Source organism: Emydura macquarii, unplaced genomic scaffold, assembly GCF_026122565.2.
Source record: "Emydura macquarii macquarii isolate MOO-44397 ecotype Brisbane River unplaced genomic scaffold, CSIRO-AGI_Emac_v2 contig_466, whole genome shotgun sequence".
NCBI lineage: Eukaryota > Metazoa > Chordata > Testudines > Chelidae > Emydura > Emydura macquarii.
The window spans coordinates 33,839-56,570 of record NW_027130603.1 but is presented as its reverse complement, the minus strand read 5'-3'; the positions used below and the strand labels follow the sequence as shown (position 1 = coordinate 56,570).

The window sequence follows — 22,732 nt, the reverse complement described above, 5'->3', positions numbered from 1 at the left end:
ACCTGGGTTTCCTCTGTGGCTCTCTCCTGCCTTCAGTGATATCCCTGGAGGACCTGGGCTACGGGTGGTGCTCGCTCCGTCCCGCCCTTCTCCCCAGTGCAGCCCTTCTGCCTCTCCTCTTCACCCTGGGGAAGCCCCTCTGGGTGATTAGCGCTATTCTCCTCAGCTGCAAGGCCTGCACGACACGGTGAGGTGCTTGAGGGTTCGTTTCTGGTGCCCCATCAAGGGGCTCTGTACCGGGTTCTCTGCTCTGCGGGGAGGCCCGGTGCTACCTCTGCCAGTCGATGCCCTGGCCCGGCAAGGCTGGATGCCTCGGACCCCTAAGACCTAGGAGGGCGCTGGCCCGGTCTCCTGCCTCCACCTCCGTGGTCCTGCCCCCGATGACCAGCCCTACACCTCAGTGGACCGAGCCCCTGCAAGGACCCCCTGTAAGACCACACAGGATGCTGCTGATGCTGAGCCCTTCGCCACGCCCCGTGGTGGAACCCAGCGAGTGGCACTGACCGAGACAGCCAAGGCAGTAGATGTCGGCTGCAGCATCTCTCTCTGGAGTCCCTCTCGAGGGGGCCCCACCCCTTTGTTACCTGGGCCCCTCCTTGGCACCGCAGCAACCGTCACCTCGGCAGCTGCTGGGAAAGACCTTGTGGTGGCGGGAGGGGATCTCTGCTCTGTATTGAATGAGATCGACACCCTGGGTCTGGCCCAGATTGCCAGGGGGAAGACGATATTCCCCCTATGGAGTGGACCCGATCTAGTGATTTAAAGTGCTTCCTTTTACCATATCCTGTATATCTGCAGAAAGTTGTGTTGAAATTGTAGGATTTTTTATGTGAAGTCAGTGTTTCCAACGGTCTCCAGTTGCAGGGGGGGATGTCTGGGATCGATATTAGGAAACTCTTTTTCAGCAGGAGGATGGTGAAGCTCTGGGATGGGTCACCTGGTGTCAGGGTCTGTCAGCCCCTCACTGAAGCTGACCCAGCCCCAGGCCAGTGCAGAGAGGCCAGCTCAGGCCAGCCTGACTGACAGGTCGGGTCAGCCAATGAGGAGCCAGGAGGGCAGGGCTCCCGTCCTCCGTGTGAGCTGCAGCTGCCTGGCCTGGGCCGAGCCGGGCCGAGCTGAGGCAGAGCATCCAGGCTGGGGGCAGAGGAGAGGCCCAGGAGCTGGGCAGAGAGCGGGGCCGGGCCGGGCTGGGGCTGGGCTGGGCTGGGGCCATCTGGGCCGGGTGCGTCAGTGAGCGGCTGGGCAGCGACGTGGGGCTGACCCTGGGCAGGGCCCGGCGCAGGGAGACGCCCCCAGCCCAGGGGGCGCGCAGGCCGGACTCAGGGGTCGTGACCCCAACAGGGGGGCTGACACTGGGAGAAGGGCCCTGCCCCCTAGCGCCTGGGGCGTGTGGCTGCCCCACAGCCCGTGTGCGACCCGCGGTGTCCCTGCCCCACAGCTAGGCCTGGGCAGGGCCTGCGACGTGTGTCCCAGACTGTGAGCGTCCCTCACACCCCACAGACGCCGTGTGTGGGGCCGGGCAGGGGCAGGGGCAGCGCTAGGTGTTTGCCTTCCCCCTTCCCCTCTTGTCTGTGTGTGTATCTGCTGTGCGGTTGGTGTGTGTGTAACACGCTGTGTGGCTGTGCACTGCATGCACAGATCAGTGGGGCAGGGACGCGCCCGGTGCAGGGTTAGTGCCCGCCGTGGGGCACCCTCGCCCCTGCCCTACGGGACCACGGCAAGATTGGGGGGTTCAGCCCCAGGGATCCTGGGCCAGCCTTGTCGGGGTTACGGGGACCCCACGACACAGGGGACTGGGAGGGGAGCCCTCGAGGTCAGGCCGGCCTGTGGGTAAAGAGAGTCGGGGCGAGGACTCAGATCCTGTCGCCAGCCAACTGCACCGGGGCCGTGTGTGAGCCAGGAACGTCCCCCACAACAGCAGGTCCATCCCCGCTTACATTAGGGAGGTTCTGGAATCTCCATCCTTATTGGTTTTTAAGGTGAGTCCTGACAAAGTCCTGGCCGGGGGTGATTTATTTGGGGTTGTTCCTGCTTTGAGCAGGGGGTTGGACTAGATACCTCCTAAGGTCCCTAATATTCTATGATTTTGGGGCGTAGGTGCTGTGCTGGCTCCTAGAACTGCTCCTGCTGCCAGTGTAAATAATAAGCATATGGATAAAGTGGTAAAGGCAAGGACAGTGAATATGGGGTTTCAAGGTCGTCTGCACATCCTGTCCCAACTGCCTGTGCAGGGGGGCTGTGAGCTTCTTTTCAGGGAATTCCAGAATAGGATGAGACACTTCTATGAATATGCACACCCGTAGTTAATTTAGGTGGGATGTCATGAGAAGGGTGAACTATAGTCATGCTTCAGGGCATAAACTGAGTGCCAGCTGGGGTCAGGAAGGAATCCATCTCCCTCTGCATGGGGTCGTATTGTACAATTTGGTACATGGCAATGGCTTGAGGTCCTCCTCCTAAGTATTCAACACTGGGTGCTAGAGAAAGGACATAGTGTTGTTGTTAATTATTTATCTGTTTAGGGAAACACTCAAGGATGGATTTTCCTCACTAACTGGAAGTCAGTTTGTGATGATTCATTCATAGGAAATCTGAGAAATCTGCACCTGCCTCCTCATTTTAGTGCAACACTCAGTGGCATTTTGAGAACTTTTGAAATAACAAAAATAGCTACCTCTTATATAGGTCTCAAAGTGCTTTACGAAACCCCTTCGCCTGCCACTGAAATGCAGCCACTTTTTGGGTGGAAAACAATGTTTTTAACAGTGTATAGAAAAACTACACACAACTTTTACAACAGGAAAGGAATAAGACTGTGTTTAATCTTAAGATGCCTTACACGCTTTTAGATTTGTTTTACAAAACAATTCAATAGAATAAAAGTCAATAAAGACAAATGCAATGTACTACACTTAGGAAGGATAAATCAAATGTACCAATATAAAGTGGGAAATAACTGACGAGACAGTCGTACTGCTTAAGGGGATCTGGGTGGGGGTTATAGTGAATCATGGATATGAATCATTAATGTAATGCAGTTTTGAAAAAGGCAATGTCATTCTGGGGTGTAGTAACAGGAGTGCTGTACGTAGGACATGGGAGATCATTGTACAGCTATACTCTGCACTGGTGAGACAGCAGTTAGTGTGTTGTGTCCAAGTTGGGCATCACACTTTGGGAAAGAAATGGACAAACGAGCACCAAAAGAGCACCAAAAGAGCACTAAAAATGGCAAGTGGTTTAGAAAACCTGACCACTGAGGAAAGTGTTGAGGAACTGGGCATGTCTGATCTTCTGAAGAGAAGGCTGAGGGGGGACATGACAGCCATCTTCACATCTGTAAAAGGTTGGTATAAAAGGATGGTGATTAATTGTACTTTAAGTCCAGGGATGCTGGGACAAGACATAATCAGCTCACTGTGCAGGAAGGGAGATTTTGCTTGGATATTAGGAAACATTTTCTGAAGTATAAGGAGAGTTAAGCACCAGAAGCGCTTCCCTGGGGAAGTCGTGCTTGCTTCCTCCCTGACAGCACATTCCACAAGGGCACCTGCCACGTGTGGCAGAGCAGCTCTGCAGTCTGCATTCCAATGAACACTGATCCCTCCTCCTGGACAACGGCGTGGGAGTCACCTACAGACACGAATACCAGTAGAGGGAAAAAACCTTCCACTGGGGGTGCATGTGGCGCATGCACACCTACATTGGAATGGAAATGAGCCACGCCTCTGAAGAACAACAATTACTAAAGGTTAGGAACCGTTTTTTCAGTGGGCTGGATGATAAGTGATTCCCCACAGCCGTATTTTATGGACAGTTGAAAATAGGAGCACGAATGCTGAGAGGCCACTGAAAACAATGGAAGGAGACTCTCAAAGCTGTAGAGTAAATAAAGTTCCCATGAGACTGGAGCTGTGGGTACCTTGGAGGGGGAGAAAAGGAGCATAGAACTGTTCCTGCACTGACTGGCAGGAAAGCACAGTCCGTGGGGCAGGGTGTGCAGTATCCAGATCACAGTGGAGTGTAGTTCTCAAATAGGATAAAAGACATAGCTTGAGATAAACAAGCACGGCTCTAACTCTGGGTCCTCTTATGTCCCTCCTCACTGTTGATCCCCATATGAGCACCCCACAATTTTTTTCCTCACAACCCCCTGAGGCAAGGAAGTGCTCTCCGTATTTTACAGAGGGGAAACTGAGGCCCATAGTGGATTATGAGGTGACACTTCCAAGATCACACAGGACCTCTGTGGCCGAGCTAGGAATTGACGAGGTCTCCTGAGTTCCAAAGCAGTGCATGATCCACTAGACCCCAGGGTAGATTGTCAAAGGCACAAGGGCAGTGGGCAGCAGAGTCCCATTGAATGTGGATGGACAATGGGCACCTCATTCGCCTCTGAACATCAATGAGCAGCAGCACAGAAATGCTGATGGATAAATGAGCATGTCTAATGCTTGACTCTTCTTTACTCTCTGTGGTTTAGGCAGTGCAGGACCTCTCTAGCAAGTCTGCAAGACTCAATTTCCCCCGACAATCTGAGCCTCTGTTATCAGTGCGTCATTTCTTCAGTCTCGGTGGAGGGTTTTAGGCTGAAATTCTCTAGGGTCTATTTTCGGTGCTTCCTGCTGCTCACGGAGCACAGGGAATTGTCCAACACTCCTGGCCAATCTGAGACCCCGCAAGGACTGTAAGGGGGAATTATAAAGGTACCTGTCCAACACTGTGAGTGTCAAACATGAGATTCATACACTGATTTTCAGGTTGCAGGAAGGAGATTTCCTCTCTCTGCTGTGTGGGATTCTGGTGAGTTGCCTTTTTCTAGAATAAAGTTAGTGATAAGAGCTCGGGAAAGGTTGAAGACGAGACCGAACTGGGCAGGAATTCTCACGCACACAGACTTGAAATGTTTAGTGTTCTCAGAAACACCAAGAGATTTAAAATTGAATTTAAGATTTATTGTAAATTATTTACATAATTTTTTCTAAGATCAATTCCTTGTCTCTTCCTCTGTCTTTCCATCTGTCTCCGTATCTCCCTTTTTTTGGTCTGTGTGGTGTTTCCTCTCAAGTTTTCCAAATCAGGAACTTTATTGCTAGGTTAAGACGTGTAGCCAAAACCTCTGCAGTGGGTTTCTGTGATACCTGAGATTTCAGAACACAAATGGGTCACACAGGGTTTTACAGACTGGCCAGATTCTGCTCCCACATTCTACCTGAAGTGGCTCACTCCATATTGACACTGGCATCACTGAGAGCAAAATCAGGGCCCCTGTGTTTTGAATTCCCTCTCTTCCATGCCCGGCTGGTCTCAGAGCGCCACATAAACTGAAATCTTAAATTTACATCTTAGAGGTGCAAAACAATTAGGGTGACAGTCTTTTGGGGGGAATCAGCTCCTTCCGTTCCCCTGTGTCTCTGGTTCTGTAAAAGAGGAGAAACCCCCAAATGCAGTAAAAATAAAAGCATGCTTATGACTTAGAGGAAAGCAGGCAGTGCTGGAAATCTCACTGGGGGAGATCCAGGCACAGACAGCGTAAATGTGTGGGGAGGGACATGCAGCATCCAGATAGCAGTGGCACGGAGTCCTGAAACAGGGCGAAATAGGGAATGGACATCCTGCCTAATTCACACACCAAAGAGGTGTAACTAGCCCTCCTGCAATCTCCCGGGGCAGGGGGGTGTCTCCGACTGTCATGTAATGTGAACACACTGTAGTAGATTGTCTCCGACACCTTCCTCCATACAGCCCATCCCTCCTCCTGTGATCAATCCTACAACTGCCTCCTGGCAACTTCAGCTATAGCCAACATGGAAAAGCAACGTCAGGAAGTTGTGTCTGGGTTTATAACTGGTGGGAATTCGCTAAAGCTTTGTGTTGTTTTGAGGCAGAGGTACTCGTGCTGGCTCCTTTTAGTGTCCACATCCTCTCTCCTCTCCCCTCAGGTCTGTCCCTCTCCTCTTCCCTGCACACTCTGAGCTGCTGCTGGGGTTCCCTTCACCCCCGGACAGGCTGTGCAGGCTGCTCCTCCTCGATCCCCCCTTTCCTGGGTGCAGCCACACCCAGAATTTAATCCAGGCTGTGTAGATATTTGCATGAGCTGCCACTGTGTAGTGTGTCCGGCACCTGGTATTGGTCGTGGATGAGTGGGATGACTGTGAATCAGGGCTGGGCCCTGGGGGTGTGGGGAGGGGGGTGGACATGGACAGGCAGAAAGCACTGGGGGTTTTGGCGCAGAGAGTGGGAGGTACATGCAGAGGCGGGCAGCACCTCTGAAATACAATTTTTCTTTCTGATTGTTGGTCCCAGGCCAGTGCTGGGAGCTTTCCTGTTTCCGAGTGTCTCTGAGCAGCTCTCAGGGCCTCTTTCCCCTGGCGAGCCATGGAACTGCAGCCTGGGGGTCACAATCTTTACTCATTTTTGTTTCCTGGTTATTTTTACGGTTCTTGAATGTTAATTATGGAACTTGAGGCATTTCCCCAGGGGAAAGATCTTTGATCTTTGCTCCTCAGCTGGTTCCGTCTCCCATCGGATCTGACCCCGTCTATAATCTCATTTCCCGCTTAGGCTGCACTGATTCCAACACCACGCTGGGCTTCAGCATCTTCTCCAGGCTTCCCAGTCACCCACGGCCCGCACAACCTCTGAGCGCCCCAAACTCCCCACAGCTCTTCCTCTGCAGGGGAGAGGTGCCCCCATGCCACATACTCTCTTTGCTAGGGAGACTCCAGTGACGGTTTCTCTACAGTGAGAAATGTCACACCCGGAGAAGCAGATACCACGGCAACTGTGCTGTGCTGCTGCTTTTGTTGCTCCCACACAGACTGTGTGGGGTTCAGGGGCCGCTACACAGGAACAATGAGCAAGCTGAGAACTGGGATTTCTGGGTCACATCAGTGGTAGGTAAATATATCTGCCATGTGCAGGCGACACCCTGGCCGCTGGCTGACAGAAGCTAAATCCGGCACTCTTTGGGATCATTTGTTAGCCAGCTCTGTTTGCCATTAATGGGGACAGTTGTACATATATTTCTCAGGTCAGAGAATTTATAGGGTCACGTGAGCATTTTTCTCATCTGAAACTTTTATCCATGCCATGTCTCACAGGAAGCCTCACACCTGTGAAGAACACACCTAGAGTGTTGTTTTCAAAGCTTCAAAGTCAGATGTGACATTTTCCCTCTGGGGCTAAATTCAGCACTATCATGAGTAAAAAAAAAAATGCCTTTAGTAAGGCGCAGGCACCAGCTTGAAGGCAAAATGCCTCCAGCTGACTCCTGTCTGTGCTGCAGGGACGTGTTCACAGAGCCCCAGGCCATAAGGCACCACTGTGAGCATCTGGTCTGACCTCCTGTATAGCACAGGCCAGAGACCTGCCCCCAAGGAATTCCTAGAGCAGAGCTTATAGAGAAACATCCAACCCTGGTTTAGAAATTCTCAGTGATGGAGAATCTGCCATGACCGTTAGGGAATTGTTCCAATGGGTAATTACTTTCTCTGTTTAAAAAGTGCACACCTCATTTATACTCAGAATTTCTCTAACTTCAACTTCCAGGCATTGGATGGTGTTAGACCTTTCTGTGCTAGTCTGAAAAGCCCATTCTTCAATATTTGTTCCCTGTGTGGGTATTTGTAGACTGTTATCGTCACCCCTTCACCATCTCTTTTACACTAAATAGATTGGTGACTTTGAGTCTATCACTATAAGGCATAATTTCTAGTCTTTAAACTTCTTGTGGATCTTCTCTGAATCCTCTTCACTGTATCAACATCCAACTTTAATTGTGGACACCAGAACTGGACACGTTATTCCAGCAGTAGTTGCACCAGTGCCAAAGAAAGAGGTAAAATAACTTGTATCCCTCGACTTGAGATTCCCCTTAATTCACATTAATTCTTTTGGCCACTGTGTCACACAGGAAGCTCATGGTTAGCTAATTATGGCTTCACGCCTCCCATATCTTGTTCTGAGTCACTGCTTCCCATGATAGAGTCCTCGATTATGTAAGTATCACCTGTGTTTTTGGTTTTCTATATAGCTATCTTAGAACACATATCGTTTGCTTTTACCCAGTTTACCCACAAGTCCAGATCGCTGTGAATCAGTGACCGGTTCTATTCATTATTTTCGATCTTCCAATTTTTTTTTGACATCTGCAAACATTATCAGCATTATTCATGAGAAGTGGAAGTAGCTGACTTGCTGACGGGTGAGTCTGCTTAACCTTGTCAGTTAACAAGGTAGTATAAGGAAACCACTGTACTTGTTTTGTCTCAGAGAAAGCTAGATGTCTTTAAAAACGTTTCAGAGGGGTAGTCGAGTTAGTCTGTATACAGCAAAAACAACGAGAGTTCTGTAGCACTTTAAAGACTAACACATTTAATTTCAGCAGTCATACGCTTTCGTGGGCTTCAGCACACTTCCTCAGATGCAGCTGATAGAAATAATACATGGCTATGTATATGTTACCTCCTATATATGTTGCAATATTTGCTGTATTATTTCTACCAACTGCATCTGAGGAAGTGGGCTGAAGCCCACGAAAGCTTATGGCTGCTGAAAATAAATTTGTTAGTCTTTAAAGTGCTACAGGACTCTCGTTGTTTATTTATTTATTTATTTGAAGGCCGTGTCTCACCAAAAGAAACAAGGGAAGTGACAGAGCACAAAGTCCCAGCCTGGCATGATAATATGTATTTCCATGGGGAAAACTTGGCTCATTTCCAAAAGAGGAATTGCATTGTAGATCAAATCTATGGTTCATCTAGTCAACTGACCTCTCTCTGACAGCCACAACCCAGGGGCTGCTGAAGAAGGTGCTGGTGATATAACCTGATCGTCATGAGAGTTCCACCTTAGTGCCTAACACCTAGAGATTGGCTTGTGCCCTGAAACACGCAGATTGTATTGTAAGTATTGTATTGTAATGGAAGATTCTTACTAGCCATATAAATGTTTTGAATTTACTCTGTTTCAATTTAATTGAATGTCCTCTTGGCATTGTGTTATGAGACAGGGAGACCATATTCTTTATATACTCTCTAGGAGTCAGTATTTTATAGATTCTTCTCAAATCCCCTCTTATTTCTCTCTTTTCTAAGATAACAAACCCAGTTTTTTCAACCTCTTTCCCTAGGAGAGTTTCCCCAGGCCTTTGATCTTTCTCTTTGCCTTCCCCTGGACCCCTCTAGTTCTGCAATGTCCTGTTTGAGAAGGGTGCTCAGTACTGCACAGAAAAATCCAGAGGAGAGTGAAGCATTGACTGTTGATCACAGGATATTGTATTTTCAATATTATTCCCCATCCCACTCTTCCTGTGTTCCAATGTTTTGCTTAGTTTTTGTCAATACTTGCACTTTCAGCAGGGTTTCGCAGAGTTGTAAACCATTACACCAGGTCCCTGCCCTGAGAAAAACAGTTAATTTGCAACCTTGTTCGGTGTTTGAGGAGTTCAAGTTATTCCCTCCAGTAGGCATATATGTTTCACTTATTGACATTGAACGTCATCTCCCATCATGCTCCTCGTTCACTGGGCTTGGTAGGCTCCATCTGAGAACATTTCTGGACTGGACTATGGCCTAACTAATTTGGTGTCATGTGGAAATCAAAGAATATTAGGTTTGGAAGGGACTGCAGGAGGTCATGTAATCATCCCCTTACTCAAAGGAAGAACAACCCCAACTAAATCATCCAAGTCAGGCCTTTGACAGGCCAGGCCTTAAAAACCTCAACTGATGGAGATTCCGTCACATCCCTAGGTAACCCATTCCAGTGCTTCAGCACCCTCCGAGTGAAAAAGATTTTCCTAATATCCAACCTAGACCTCCCCCACTGCAACTTGGGACCATTGCTCCTAGTTCTGTCATCTGCTACCATTGAGAACAGCCTCTTCCCTTTTGCAGACTAAACAAGCTTAGTTTCCTCACCTGTTCCTCATAAGTCATGTGCGCCAACCCCCTAATAATTTTTGTCGTCCTCCACTGGACTCTCTCCAATTTCTCCACATCCTTCCCGTACTGGGGGGCTCAAAAGTGTATACAGTACTCCAAAGGTTGCCTCACCAGTGCCAACCAGAGGGGAATAATGTTGTCACCTCACTGCTCACCCCTGTTTTGAAATTGTTGGGACTATAAAATATTTACTGTGTTATTTGTTATCACGTGTGTAACCCCCTCACTGGGCTTCTCTCCCTTCACAGGCATCTGAACATTTCTGAGCCTGATCGGCCACTTGACCATCTCATGGAGGCTTTCAACCTCACCTCCTCCAGCACGCCAACATTCATCTTAAACGGCATCCCTGGGCTGGAAGCTGCCCACATCTGGATTTCCATCCCTTTCTCTATGTCCTACATCATCAGCCTGTTGGGAAATTTCACGGTTCTGTTTGTTGTCGCTAGAGAGCAGACCCTGCACAAGCCCATGTACCTGCTGCTCTGCATGATGGCGTTCACAGACATCGGCATGTCTACGTGCGTTGTGCCGAAGGCACTGTGCATATTTTGGTTCAGTTTCAAAGGCATCACTTTGGATGGCTGCATCACCCAGATGTTCTTCCTTTATTTGTTTACTACTATTCAATCAGCCGTCCTCGTGATAATGGCCTTCGATCGCTACGTCGCCATATGTGACCCTCTGAGATACGCCACCATCCTCACCAATGCACAAATCGCTAAGCTAGGGTTAGTGTCTTTGATACGAGCTGTTCTCTTGATTCTGCCAGTGCCCCTGCTACTGCTGAGGTTGCCATTCTGTGACAATCGCTTTATCCTCCACACGTACTGCGAGCACATCGCCATAGTGAAGATGTCGTGTGGGGACACAACGGTCAACCGGACGTACAGCATGGTGATAACATTTGTGATCATCGGGTTAGACCTGACACTCATTGGCCTGTCTTACAGGCTGATCATCAGGGCCATTTTCAGGCTCTCCTCCAAGAAAGCCCACTGGAAAGCCCTCAACACCTGCACAGCCCACATCTGTGTGATGCTGATGTCTTACACTCCCTATCTGTTCTCCACCCTGACACACAGGTTTGGTCACGGCATTGCTTCCCACGTTCACATCCTCTTGGCCAATCTCTATCTCCTAGTCCCTCCCATGCTCAACCCTATCATTTATGGGGTCAAAACCAAAGAGCTTCGTGACAAAGTGGGAAAATACACCTGCAAAATGTGATTGCCTCGGCCCATGGATATTAAACTATCTTTATAAATGATCTTCATAGAGGAGGTTACTGACCACTCATACACTGCAAGTATTAAACATAAGAACATAGGGATTTTCCATCCATTCACCCATTTGAGCTGGTATCCTACCGCTCAAAGTACCCAGTACTGAATACGACAAAGGAGGACCATAAGCAGTTGTCATGTGCCAAATTGTACAACACTACCTCATGGAGAGGGTCAGAATTCCTTTCTGACCCCAGCTGGTGCTCAGTTTATGTACTAAAGCATGATGATAGTTCAACCTTCTAATTCCACCTAAAGGTACAAAAGATGTGATTTAGAAATGGAATGGGTTCATCTTTCTCTCCACTTTAAAAGAAAGCCGTAATGATTATTTTAATTCTTTTTTCATGGCACTTTCTCTCTTCTATCTTTTCTGCAGTGTACTTTTCTTTCCAAGCAGTTTAACTTTTCTCTTTCTGTGTTCCACATACTTACCCATGCTTCTTTCTCAGGCCTCCCTTTGATCTCAGAGGATCATAACATGCTTCGCATACTTTTAGATTTGGTTTACAAAATGTATACAGAAGTCACCTGCCACTCAAATGCAGCCACCTCGTGAGTGGAAAATGATGTGTTTAACAGTGCGCAGCAACACAACCTAGTAATTTTACAACAGGAAAGGAAGGATACTGTGTTTGAACTTTAGTTGCCTTACACACTTTTGATATGTTTTACAAAACAATGCAATAGGATAAAAGTCAATAAGAATAAAAGACCCCACAAACCTTGCCTCGCTTTTACCAGTCTCCATAGAGGCCTCTTCCCTCGTCGACTGACAGGTCCTGGTCCATGAGACAATCATGTGCGTGAAATCAAACCTTATGTAGGTGTGACTGAGGATGGCACACCAGAGCAGTATCTGGATCTAATCACCCTGTGTTTCTTGGACCAGTTATCTGACTTCTATCGGGGGTCGGCCGATATTACTTCAGACCATAGGACAGGGATACTCTCTACAGTTCAGTTGTTCCCCTCCTTCTCACCCTCCCTCTCCATCCCTCTTCAGGGACCCTTCTCATGAGCAGCTTCTAATACAGGAGTTGCAAACGCCCCTAAAATTGGGAGCAGTAGAGGAGGTTCCTCTGGAGCTAAGGGGCAAAGCTTTCTAGTCCTGTTATTTCCTAATCCCGAAAGCCAAGGGTCGTCTCAGACCCATCCTGGACTTGTGAAACCTCAACAGATTCATGAAGAAGCTGAAGTTCTCCATGGTCTCCTTGGCCTCCATTATCCATTCTCTGCATCCAGGCGACTGTATACTGCTCTTGACTTGAAGGATGCGTACTTTCACATCACAGTCCTTCAGAGTCACATAGGAGTCCTCCAATTCATAGTGAACAAGGGTCAATACCAGTTTATTGTCCTACCCTTTGGCCTATCAGCAGCTCCTCACATATTTGCCCAGTGCTTGACATTTGTTGCAGCTTTTATGTGGAAACAAAGGATCGAAGTTTACCCTTACCACGACAATTAGGCCTGCTAATAAATGTGAGAAGTTAAATCTCTCACTTCTTTATAATAGATTTCAGAGGGGCAGTCCTCAGCTCACTCCAGGTCACAGCCTTCCTTCCAGAGACCTGGTTCCGGGCCAGGGGCTCAATCATAGAAAGTGACAGAAGCCATCCTACCACTACACAAGAAATTGTGTGAAACACCTATGGCATATGGCCACATACATCTACGTTGTGCAACATGCGAGATTGAGGCTCAGACCACTGCAGTCCTGGCTAGCGTCAGTGTACGGACAAGACAGGGACTGCTTAGACATTGTTATGACACTTCATCCCTCAGTAACCGATACTGTCTTTTGGTGGCAGGACCTAAGGTCAGTTTGTCCAGGGATCCCATTCTTGAGACGACACTCTTCACTTTCTCTAGTTGCAGACGCCTTGGCGCTGGGGTGGAGGGCTCATCTGAGGAGCTTCAGGACCCAATGCCTTTGGTGCCAGGTGAATATCTTCTCCATATCAGTGTCAGAGAGATCAGAGAGGTGCGTCTTGCCTGTGAAAAGTTCCAGAACTACCTGGAGGGCAAATGCGTGTTGATTCTTACAGAGAATACGACAGTGATGTTCTAAATCATAGAATCATAGAGTTGGAAGGGACCTCAGAAGGGCATCTAGTCCAACCCCCTGCTCAAAGCAGGACTAACCTCAGCTATATCATCCCAGTGAGGGTTTTGTCAAGCCACAGCTTAAAACCCTCTAAAGATGGAGATTCCACCACCTGCCTAGGTAACCCATTCCAGTGCTTCACCAGCCTTCCAGTGAAAAACCTTTTCCTAATGTCCAACCTAGACCTTCCCCACTGCAACTTGAGACCATTGCTCCTTGTTCTGTCATCTGCCGCCACTGAGAACAGCCTAGCTCCATCCTCCCTGGAACCCTCTTTCAGGTAGTCAAAGGCTGCTATCAAATCCCCCCTCATTCTGCTCTTCTGCAGACTAAACAAGCCGAGTTCACTCAGCCACTCCTCATAAGTCTTGTGCTCCAGCCCCCTAATCATTTTTGTTGCCCTCCGCTGGACTCTCCCCAACTTCCCCACATCCTTTTCATTGTGTCCAAAACTGGACACAATACTCCAAATGCGGCCTCACCAATGCCGAATAGAGGGGAATGATCACTTCTTGTGTTCCGCTGGCAATGCTCCTACTAATGCAGCCCAATATGCTATTAGCCTTCTTGGCAACCAGGGCACACTGCTGACTCATATCCAACTTCTTATCCACTGTAACCCCCAGGTCCTTTTCTGCAGAACTGCTGCCTAGCTCATCCGTCCCCAGTCTATAATCTGTCTGTAAATAAACAGATGGTGGAGCATGCTCCTCTCCCTTGTGTCAGGAAGCCCCTCTGAGAATCCTGTGTGACTCCCTCAATCCATCTTGAGACTTCTTGTCTTTCGTGCACACAGAATGAGCTATGGATCATTTCAGAAGACCTTCTCCAACTATGAGTGGTCCATTCACCAGGCACTGTGAACAACATCTTCCAAAGATGGGGTGTTTCCATAGAAGCTTGTTCAAAACAAGACACAACAGGAAGTGTCCGTAGTTCTGCTCCTTCCTGAACCTTTAGCCAAGTCTTGGTTGCAGGCATATTCCTTCTCCGTATTTCTTTACTGTGTGTTTTCACCGACTCCACTCATACACAGAGTACTGTTGAAGGTCAGGAGGGAAGGAACTTCCATGATCGTTGTAAAGCCCTAGCCTGGCCTCGTCAATGTTGGTTCTCATCCCTTCTGGATCTTTAGACCTGGAAGCTCCATGGCTGAACTCGTTAGAGTTGACATATTATGAACCCACTTCAGAGGTCCTTCTAGGGAGTAGAAAACTATTCAATAGAGTGATGGATCTGGACAAGTGGAAGAGGTTTTCCATCGGACCTGTGCATGAAGCTGTTTTACCCCTGCAGTCATCCAGACCATTCATCCTGGACTGCTTACTACACTTAAATAGCAGTGGCTATCGGTGTCATCGATGAGCATCCACCTGGCCGTGATTCAACGTTCTATTCGTCACTCTACTGCTGATCTGACTTCACCAATTCAGTTCACAGCCATTTTCTCAAGGGCCTGGACAGGCTGTACCCTCAAATGTTCCAGCTGATCCTCGCCTGGGATCTCACTCTAATACTGTCGAGGCTCATTGGTCCCCCATTATAGGCCCTGGTGATGTGCTCTCTTTTCTATTTTTGTAACTGTTCTTCTTCAAGGTGTGTTGCTCGTGTCCATTCCAAGAAACGCAACCCCCTGTCTGCCCCTCTTTTGGAATTAGATGGAAAGAAGTAACTAAGCAGATGCAGTGTCGGCAGGGTCCCATAAGCCAGCACTATGAGGTCATGACTCCAGGGAGCATGATAGTTGACCTGATGGATACCACAAAGGGAAAAATCTTCCGCCTGTGGTGTGTGTGGCGTGCACACACCTATGTTAGAATGGACATGAGGCACGCCTCTTGAAGAACAACAATAACAAAAAGTTAGGAACCCTTTTTTTCACTGGCCTGGATGATATGTGATTCCTCAAAGCCTTATTTTATGGTCAGTTGAAAATGGGAGCACAAATGCTGAGAGGCCACTGAAAACGATAGACTTTCAAAGCTGTAGAGTAAATAAAGTTCCCACAAGCATGGATTGTGGATATGAGCAGGAGTTGTGGGGACCTTGGAGGGGGAGAAGAGGGATGCTGCGTTATTCCTGCACTGACTGGGGGAGGAACGCACAGCGTGCGGGGAAGGATGTGCAGTATCCAGATCACAGTGGAGCGGAGTCCAGAGATAGGATAAAGGAAATAGCTGGAGATAAAGAAGCACAGCTGTACCTCTGGGTCCTCATATGGCCCTCCTCAATATTGGCCCGAATTTGGGCGCACCATAATTACACATATTTTATCCTCACAACCCCATGAGGCAGGGAAGTTTTCTCCCTATTTTAAAGGGGGAAACTGAGGCCCAGAATAGATTACGAGAAGACACGTCCAAGGTGACACAGGACCTCTGTGGCCAAGTCAGGAATTGACCAGCTCACCTGAGTTCCAGACCAGCACATTATCCACTAGACCCCGGGGGGAGGTTGTCAAAGGCACAAGGGCAGTGGGTAGCAGAGTCCTACTGAATGTGGATGGACAATGGACACCTGACTCGCCTCTGAACATCTCCCTGCACCCTGCCCACCCAAATGACTGCCCATTCAGTTACTGTAACTGAGATAAAGAGACAAAGATAAAGAGACATCAGTCCACAAGCTTCAGGGCACATTGTGATGCCTGAAGTGGGCTCAGGAAGCTGCACTTCCCCATGGCAGGATATTGCACCCCGGGGGATTTATGAGTAAGCTGGGCCAATCTGTACTGCCCTGTGTCAGAAAGGCTATGGGATGGGAGTGAGCCTGTCCACGTGTACATTCTGCTCACAGGGATTCAGCACAGGGCTCATCAGCCGGGAGTAGCAGCAGATGCTCAGATTCTATGACAATGAGCAGCAGCACAGAAATGCTGATAGAAAAATGAACATGTCCAACCCTTGGCTCTTATTTTCTCTCTGGGCTTTTAGCAGTGCAGGAGAACTCTAGGAAGTCTGCAAGACTCAATGCCCTGACAATCTGAGACTCTGTTATTGGTGAATCATTTCTTCTCTCCCAGGGGAGGCTCTTAAGATGAAATTCTCCAGGATCAATTTTCTGCTGTTCCCACTGCTCACGGAGCACAGGGAATTGTCCCAAAGTCCAGGCCAACCTGAGAGTCCACAGAGACTGTACGGGGGAATTATAAAGGTCCCTGTCTAGCATTCCAAGTGTCAGATGTGAGATTTGTACATGGATTCTCAGATCGCAGGAAGGAGATTTCCTCTCTCTGCTGTGTGGGATTCTGGTGAGTTGCCTGTTTCTGCAATAAAGTTGGTGCTAAGGGCTTGGGAAGGGTTCGAGTCTAGAACAATCTGGGAAGGAATTCTCGTTCATGGAGACTTGAATGGCTTAGTATTGTCAGAAATACTAAGGGATTTACCTCATAAAAATGGAGCTAGAGATTTATTGTAAATAGTAATGTTTGTTTTTAAGATAATTTCCTTGTCTCTTAGAGTGTCCTTCCATCTGTCTCAGTATCAGTGCAGGCTGCTCCTCTTTTGTCCCCCCCTTCACCCGGTAGAGCCAGACCCAGAGTTTAACCCAGGCTGTGTAGATATTTGTACGAGCTGACACTGTGATTTGTCTGGTACCTAGTGTTGGTCCTGGGTAAGTGGGATCACTGTGTGACAGCGCTGGGGGTTGTGGGGGTAGTGAGTGGGGTGTACACGGACAGTTGGGCAGCACTGCTGAAATTCAATTTTTATTTTGAATGTTGGTCCCAGGCCAGTGCTGGGACCTATCCTGGCCCCGACTCTCTGTGTTGTTCAGGTCTCAGGAACTCTTTCCCCTTGCAATCCATAGAATTGCAGCCTGGGTGTTTCAGCCTTTACTCATTTTTGTTTCCAGTTTTGTTTTTTTTACGGTTGTTGAATGTTAATTACGCAACTTGAGACACTTCCCCAGTGAAAAGAACCATTGATCTTTGCTCCTCAGCTCGTTCCATCTCCCATCGGATCTGACCCCGTCTATAATCTCCTTCCCCCACCCAGGCTGCCCCGATTCCAACACTACGCTCGGTGCCAGCATCTTCTCCGGTCTTCCCAGTCACCCGTGTCCCGCACAGCCTCTGAGCCACCCAAGCTCCTCACAAGTCTTCCTCTGCAGGGATGAGGTGCCACTGTCCCTCCTGTCCTTTGGGTAGGGGGGATCAGTGATGGTTTCTCTCTGGTGAGGAACGTCGCACACGGAGTGGCAGATACGAAGGCACTTGTGCTGTGCTGCTGCTCTGTTGCTCCCACATTCACTGTGTGGGGCTTCGGGGACTGCTGCACAGTAACAAGGAGCAAGCTGAGAAGTGTGCACAGTATGTAATGAGAGCTGGCAATTCTGGGTCATGTCAGTGCCTAGGTAAATACAGCTGCCACAGGGCAGGAGAGACACTGGCCAGTAGCTGACACAGTGAGCTACTAGGACACAGACGCTAACTCCAGAACTCTCTGGGATCATTTGTTAGCCATTTCCGTTAGCCATAAATGGGGACAGCTGTACATGCATTTCTAAAGGTGGAGATTTTATGAATTGGACAGTTGTACATATATTAATCAGGGCGGAGAATTTATGGGGTTGGTATTTTTCTCATCTGAAAATATCATCCAAGCCACGTATCATCTGTGAAAAACAAGGTCACATGAGACATTTTCCCAGTGGGGCTAAGTTCAGCACTGTCATGAGTAAAAAAAAATACCTTCACTTAGGCTCAGGCACCAGCTGGCAGGCAAAATCCATCCAGCTGACTCCTGTCTGTGCTGCAGAGACATGTTCACAGAGTCCCAGGCCAGAAGGGAGCACTGTGGTCATCTAGTCTAATGTCTGGTATAGCAGAGGCCAGAGACCTTCCCCCAAGGAATTCCTAGAGCAGAGCTTATAGAGAAACATCAACCTTGGTTTAGAAATTCTCAGTGATGGAGAATTTGCCATGACGCTTGGTGAATTGCTCCAATGGTTAATTACTCTCTCTATTTAAAAACTGTACACCTTATTTATAGGCAGCATTTGTCTAGCTTCAGCTTCCAGGCATTGGATGGTGTTAGATCTTTCTGTGCTAACCTGAAAAGTCCATTCTTCAATATTTGTTCCCTGTGTGGGTACTTGTAGACTGTTATCGTCACCCCTTAACCATCTTACACTAAATAGATTGAGCACTCTCAGTCTATCACTGTAAGGCAGGATTTCTAATCTTTCAACATGTTAGTGGATCTTCTCTGAATCTTCTTCAGTGTATGAACATCCAGCTTTAATCGTTGGCACCAGAACTGGACACATTATTCCAGCAGCAGTTGCACCAGTGCCAAAGAATGAGGTAAAATAATTTCTCTCCCTCTACTTGAGATTCCCCTGTTTATCATGCCAAGATCATGTTATCTCTTTTGGGCACAGGGTCACCCAGGGAGCACATATTTTGCTAATTACTCCTTCATCCCCCAAATTTTCTTCAGGATCACTGCTTCCCACGATAGAGTCCCCAATACTGTAAATATTGCCTATCTTTTATGTTCTCTACATAGCTATATTAGAGCACACATTGTTTGCTTCATCCCAGTTTACCACAAATCCAGACCACTGTGACTCAGTGACCCGTCCTATTCATTTTATAAGATCCCCCAATTTTTTTGACATCTGCAAACTTTATCAGTATTCATTCATGAAAAGGGGAAGCAGCTGGCTTGCTGACGGGTGTCTCTGCTTACCCTTGTCATTTAGCAAGTCAGAATGACTAAACCACTGCCCTTGTTATATCTCAGAGAAAGCTGGTTGCCTTCAAGAAAGTGTCTCACCAAAAGAAACAAGGGAAGTAACAGAGCACAAATGGGAAGGTAATGTGCATTTTCATGGGGCAAACTTGGCTCATTTCCAAAAGAGGAATTGCATCGTAGATCGAACCTATGGTTCATCCAGCCAAATGTCCTCTCTCTGACAGGAAGAATCCCAGGGGCTGCCGAAGAAGGTGTTTGGGGGATAACCTGACAGTCATGAGGGTGACACCTTAACACCTAACAGCCAGAGATTGGCTTGTGCCCTGAAACATGCGGGTGTGCAAGTTTTCCAAGATATATATTGAGCTGTAGCTATTGTAATGGAACATTCTTACTATCCATGTAAATGTCCAAAAAAACCTTTCACAGAGCTGTAAACCATTACACCCGGTCCCTGCCCTAAGTTCAGTCATTTAAATTGGAACCTTGTTAGGTGTGTGAGGAGTTCAAGTTTTTCCCTCTCGTAGGCGTCTATTTTTCACTTATTGACATCGAATGTCATCTCCCATCACGCTCCTCATTCACCAGGCTTTGTGAGTGCCCTCTAAGAATATCTTTGGACTGGTCTAAGGCCTCAGTTATTTGGTGCCATGAGAAAATCATAGAATCATAGAATATTATGTTTGGAAGGGACCTCACAAGGTCGTCTTGTCCAAGCCCCTGCTCAAAACATGATCAACCTAGCTCCATCCTCCAAGGAACCTCCCTCCAGGTAGTTAAATGTTGTTATCAAATCCCCCCTCATTCATATCTTCTGCAGACTAAACAAGACTAGTTCCGTCAGCCTCTCCTCATAAGTCATTTGCTCCAGCCCCCTAATCATTTTGTTGCGCTGGAATCTCACCAGTTTCTCCACATAATTCCTGTAGTGGTGGGCCCAAAACTGGACACAATACTCCAAATGTTGCCCCACCAGTGCTGACTATAAAGGAATAATTTTGCTACCTGACTACTCAGCCCCCTTTCTAGATTGTTACCAACTCTAAAATGTTTACCATGTTATTTGTTATCACGTGCGTAACCCCCTCACTGGGATTCTCTTCCTTCACAGGCACCCTCAGCATTTCAGATCTTGATCGGCGACTCAACCTCTTCATGGCAGATTTCAACTTCACACCTCCCGGCCCCTCAATGTTCATCCTAAAAGGTATTCCGGGGTTAGAAGCTGCCCACATCTGGATTTCCATCCCCTTCTCTACGTTCTACATCATCAACCTGTTCGGAAATTTCACGGTTCTGTTTATTGTCAGCAAAGAGCAGACGCTGCACAAGCCCATGTTCCTGCTGCTCTGCATGCTGGCGCTCACAGACATCGGCATGCCTTCCTGTGTTGTGCCAAAGGCACTGTGCATATTTTGGTTTGGTTTCAAAGACATCACTGTGGATGGCTGCCTCACTCAGTTGTTCTTTCTCAACGCGGTTGCTGCTACGCACTCAGCCATCCTCGTGACAATGGCCTTCGATCGCTACATCGCCATATGTCACCCTCTGAGATACGCCACCATCCTCACCAACACACGAATCGCTAAGCTAGGGCTAGTGGGTTTGATACGAGCTGTTCTCTTGGTTCTGCCAGAGCCCCTGCTGCTGCAGAGGCTGCCATTTTGTTCCAACCATGTTATTTCCCACATGTACTGTGAGCACAACGCTGTGGTGAAGATCTCGTGTGGGGACACCACAGTCAACAGGATGTACAGCTTTGTGACAGCATTAGTCATCATCGGGTTAGACTTGACACTCATTGTCCTGTCCTATGGGCTGATCATCAGGGCCGTCCTCAGGATCGACTCCAAGAAAGCCCACAGGAAAGCCCTCAACACCTGCACAGCCCACATCTGTGTGATGCTGATGTCTTATACTCCCTACCTCTTCTCTGCCCTGACACACAGGTTCGGTCAGGGCATCGCTGCCCATGTTCACATCCTCTTGGCCAATCTCTATCTCCTTGTGCCCCCCATGCTCAACCCTATCATTTATGGGGTGAAAACCAAAGAGCTTCGTAACAAAGTGGGAAAACACATCTGCAGAATGTGATCGCCTGGGGCCACTGACTTTAAACCTGCGTGACAGGAGAGGGAAAGGTTGTCTCCCCATTAATCAAGGGTGCTTTGTCCCAATTTGGATGAGCTCTGTCTTGAGGAATTTCCAAGTTTCCTAAGTTTCTCAAACCTAGTTTCTTATTACTGCATCATGAAGCAGTACCTTCTCCATTGCTAAATTCCATTTCTGCAATTATCACCTTATTTCTTTCAGAATCATCTGTCATCCCATCATCCACATACCCTGTCACTCGGCCTTTCTGTGACTTCCAGACCACCAACTCTGATGATTTCTCGTATGCTCTCAGACCTATTTTCCATCAGGATGGTTGCTGATTCTCATGATTCCTCACTCTCCTCCATCTTTGATTATTTTGCCCCTCTCTGCCATCGCCAGATGTCAAACTCTGCCCTCTCAGGCACAAAATAGCGTAACCAGGGGTAGAAAGCCCCACGGGGCTTGACTTGCTGGGTTACCCCAATATTTTCCATCCATCCATGCTAGGGGTGGCTCCAGCCCTCCCGAGTAGGGTGATTGGGGCATGCCTGGGAGCAGTGACCCATTCCTGCAGGGTGCTGAGAACTCTAGCACCAGCTGACACTCCCTGTGGCGTGGCCCCCCAGGGGTTCCCAGTGCTTGCCTCGGGTAGCCCCCCACACCTGAGAGCAAGTGACACCCTCTGCTCAGGCTTCTCTGGCTCGGGGAGGGGGCTAACATCGCTGTCAGTGCCCCCCCCTGGGTGTCAGTGGTGAGTTATGGGGATGGTGGCGAGGGCTGGTGCTGGCTACATTTTTACCAATACCCCCTCTTTATATGTATAGCTGCCAGAGCCGGATTTAGGGGCAGGTGACCCAAGCACCCGCCTGGGGTACCCGGTGTGGGGGACGCCGGGCTCAGGGGGCTGCTTTGGTTGTTAGTGACACAGGGAAAGTGCACAGTTCGGTTTCTGGATGTGAGCACCTCTCAGTCATTCTGGACATTGAAAAGGTTTTGTAAGTTTAGAGGAAACGAATATTTTTATTTGCTTATCTGTGGCCTGAATAAAGCCAGATTCACAGCCCAGGCGTGCTAATTTGTCATTGTATACGACCGGGATAAATCATGCCTCAAATCAGGCATCAAAAGCATGAAATGGGCTACAAAGGCAATAAAGAGTAAAACATTCAGCAGTTTAACAATGGGGGGCCGTCAAAGACGCCATCTGGTCTCGGGCTGGCCCTGACAGCTGCCATGCTCTGCGTGTCCATGAAGTCCCTGGGACTCACCCCCGGGGTCACTGAGGGAAGAACTGGCCCTTCTGCAAGTGCGGAGATCTAGTCGATCTAGTCCCCTCTTGCTACATGTCCCCTGCATGGGCTGAGTCTGTCGTCCCAGCCAGGGGTCAGAACAATAAAACCTTCTGAAGACCTGCTCTGTTCTCACAGCCTGGGCGATCCCCAGGTTATGGCACTACGCGGGTTTCGTTGGGGGGTTCATGGATTTATTTTTTTTTCAATGAGGGGCTGAGTTGTTCAAATCACTCCAAAAGCCTCTGTAGGATCTTCAAGGGCAGATCTGCTCTCTCCTCCAGCAGGCTGCATGCCCTGTACC

General features: G+C 48.4%; 2 protein-coding genes across 2 annotated transcripts; both read left to right on the top strand.

Moving 5' to 3' along the window:
* The first annotated feature begins 10,238 nt into the window (after positions 1-10,238).
* Positions 10,239-11,177, top strand: LOC137146692 (olfactory receptor 52P1-like). The gene has a single exon (XM_067538184.1). The coding sequence runs from the start codon at positions 10,239-10,241 to the stop codon at positions 11,175-11,177; it is 939 nt and encodes a 312-aa protein (XP_067394285.1).
* Positions 11,178-20,197: 9,020 nt separating this feature from the next.
* Positions 20,198-21,136, top strand: LOC137146690 (olfactory receptor 52P1-like). The gene has a single exon (XM_067538180.1). The coding sequence runs from the start codon at positions 20,198-20,200 to the stop codon at positions 21,134-21,136; it is 939 nt and encodes a 312-aa protein (XP_067394281.1).
* Positions 21,137-22,732: the final 1,596 nt, after the last annotated feature.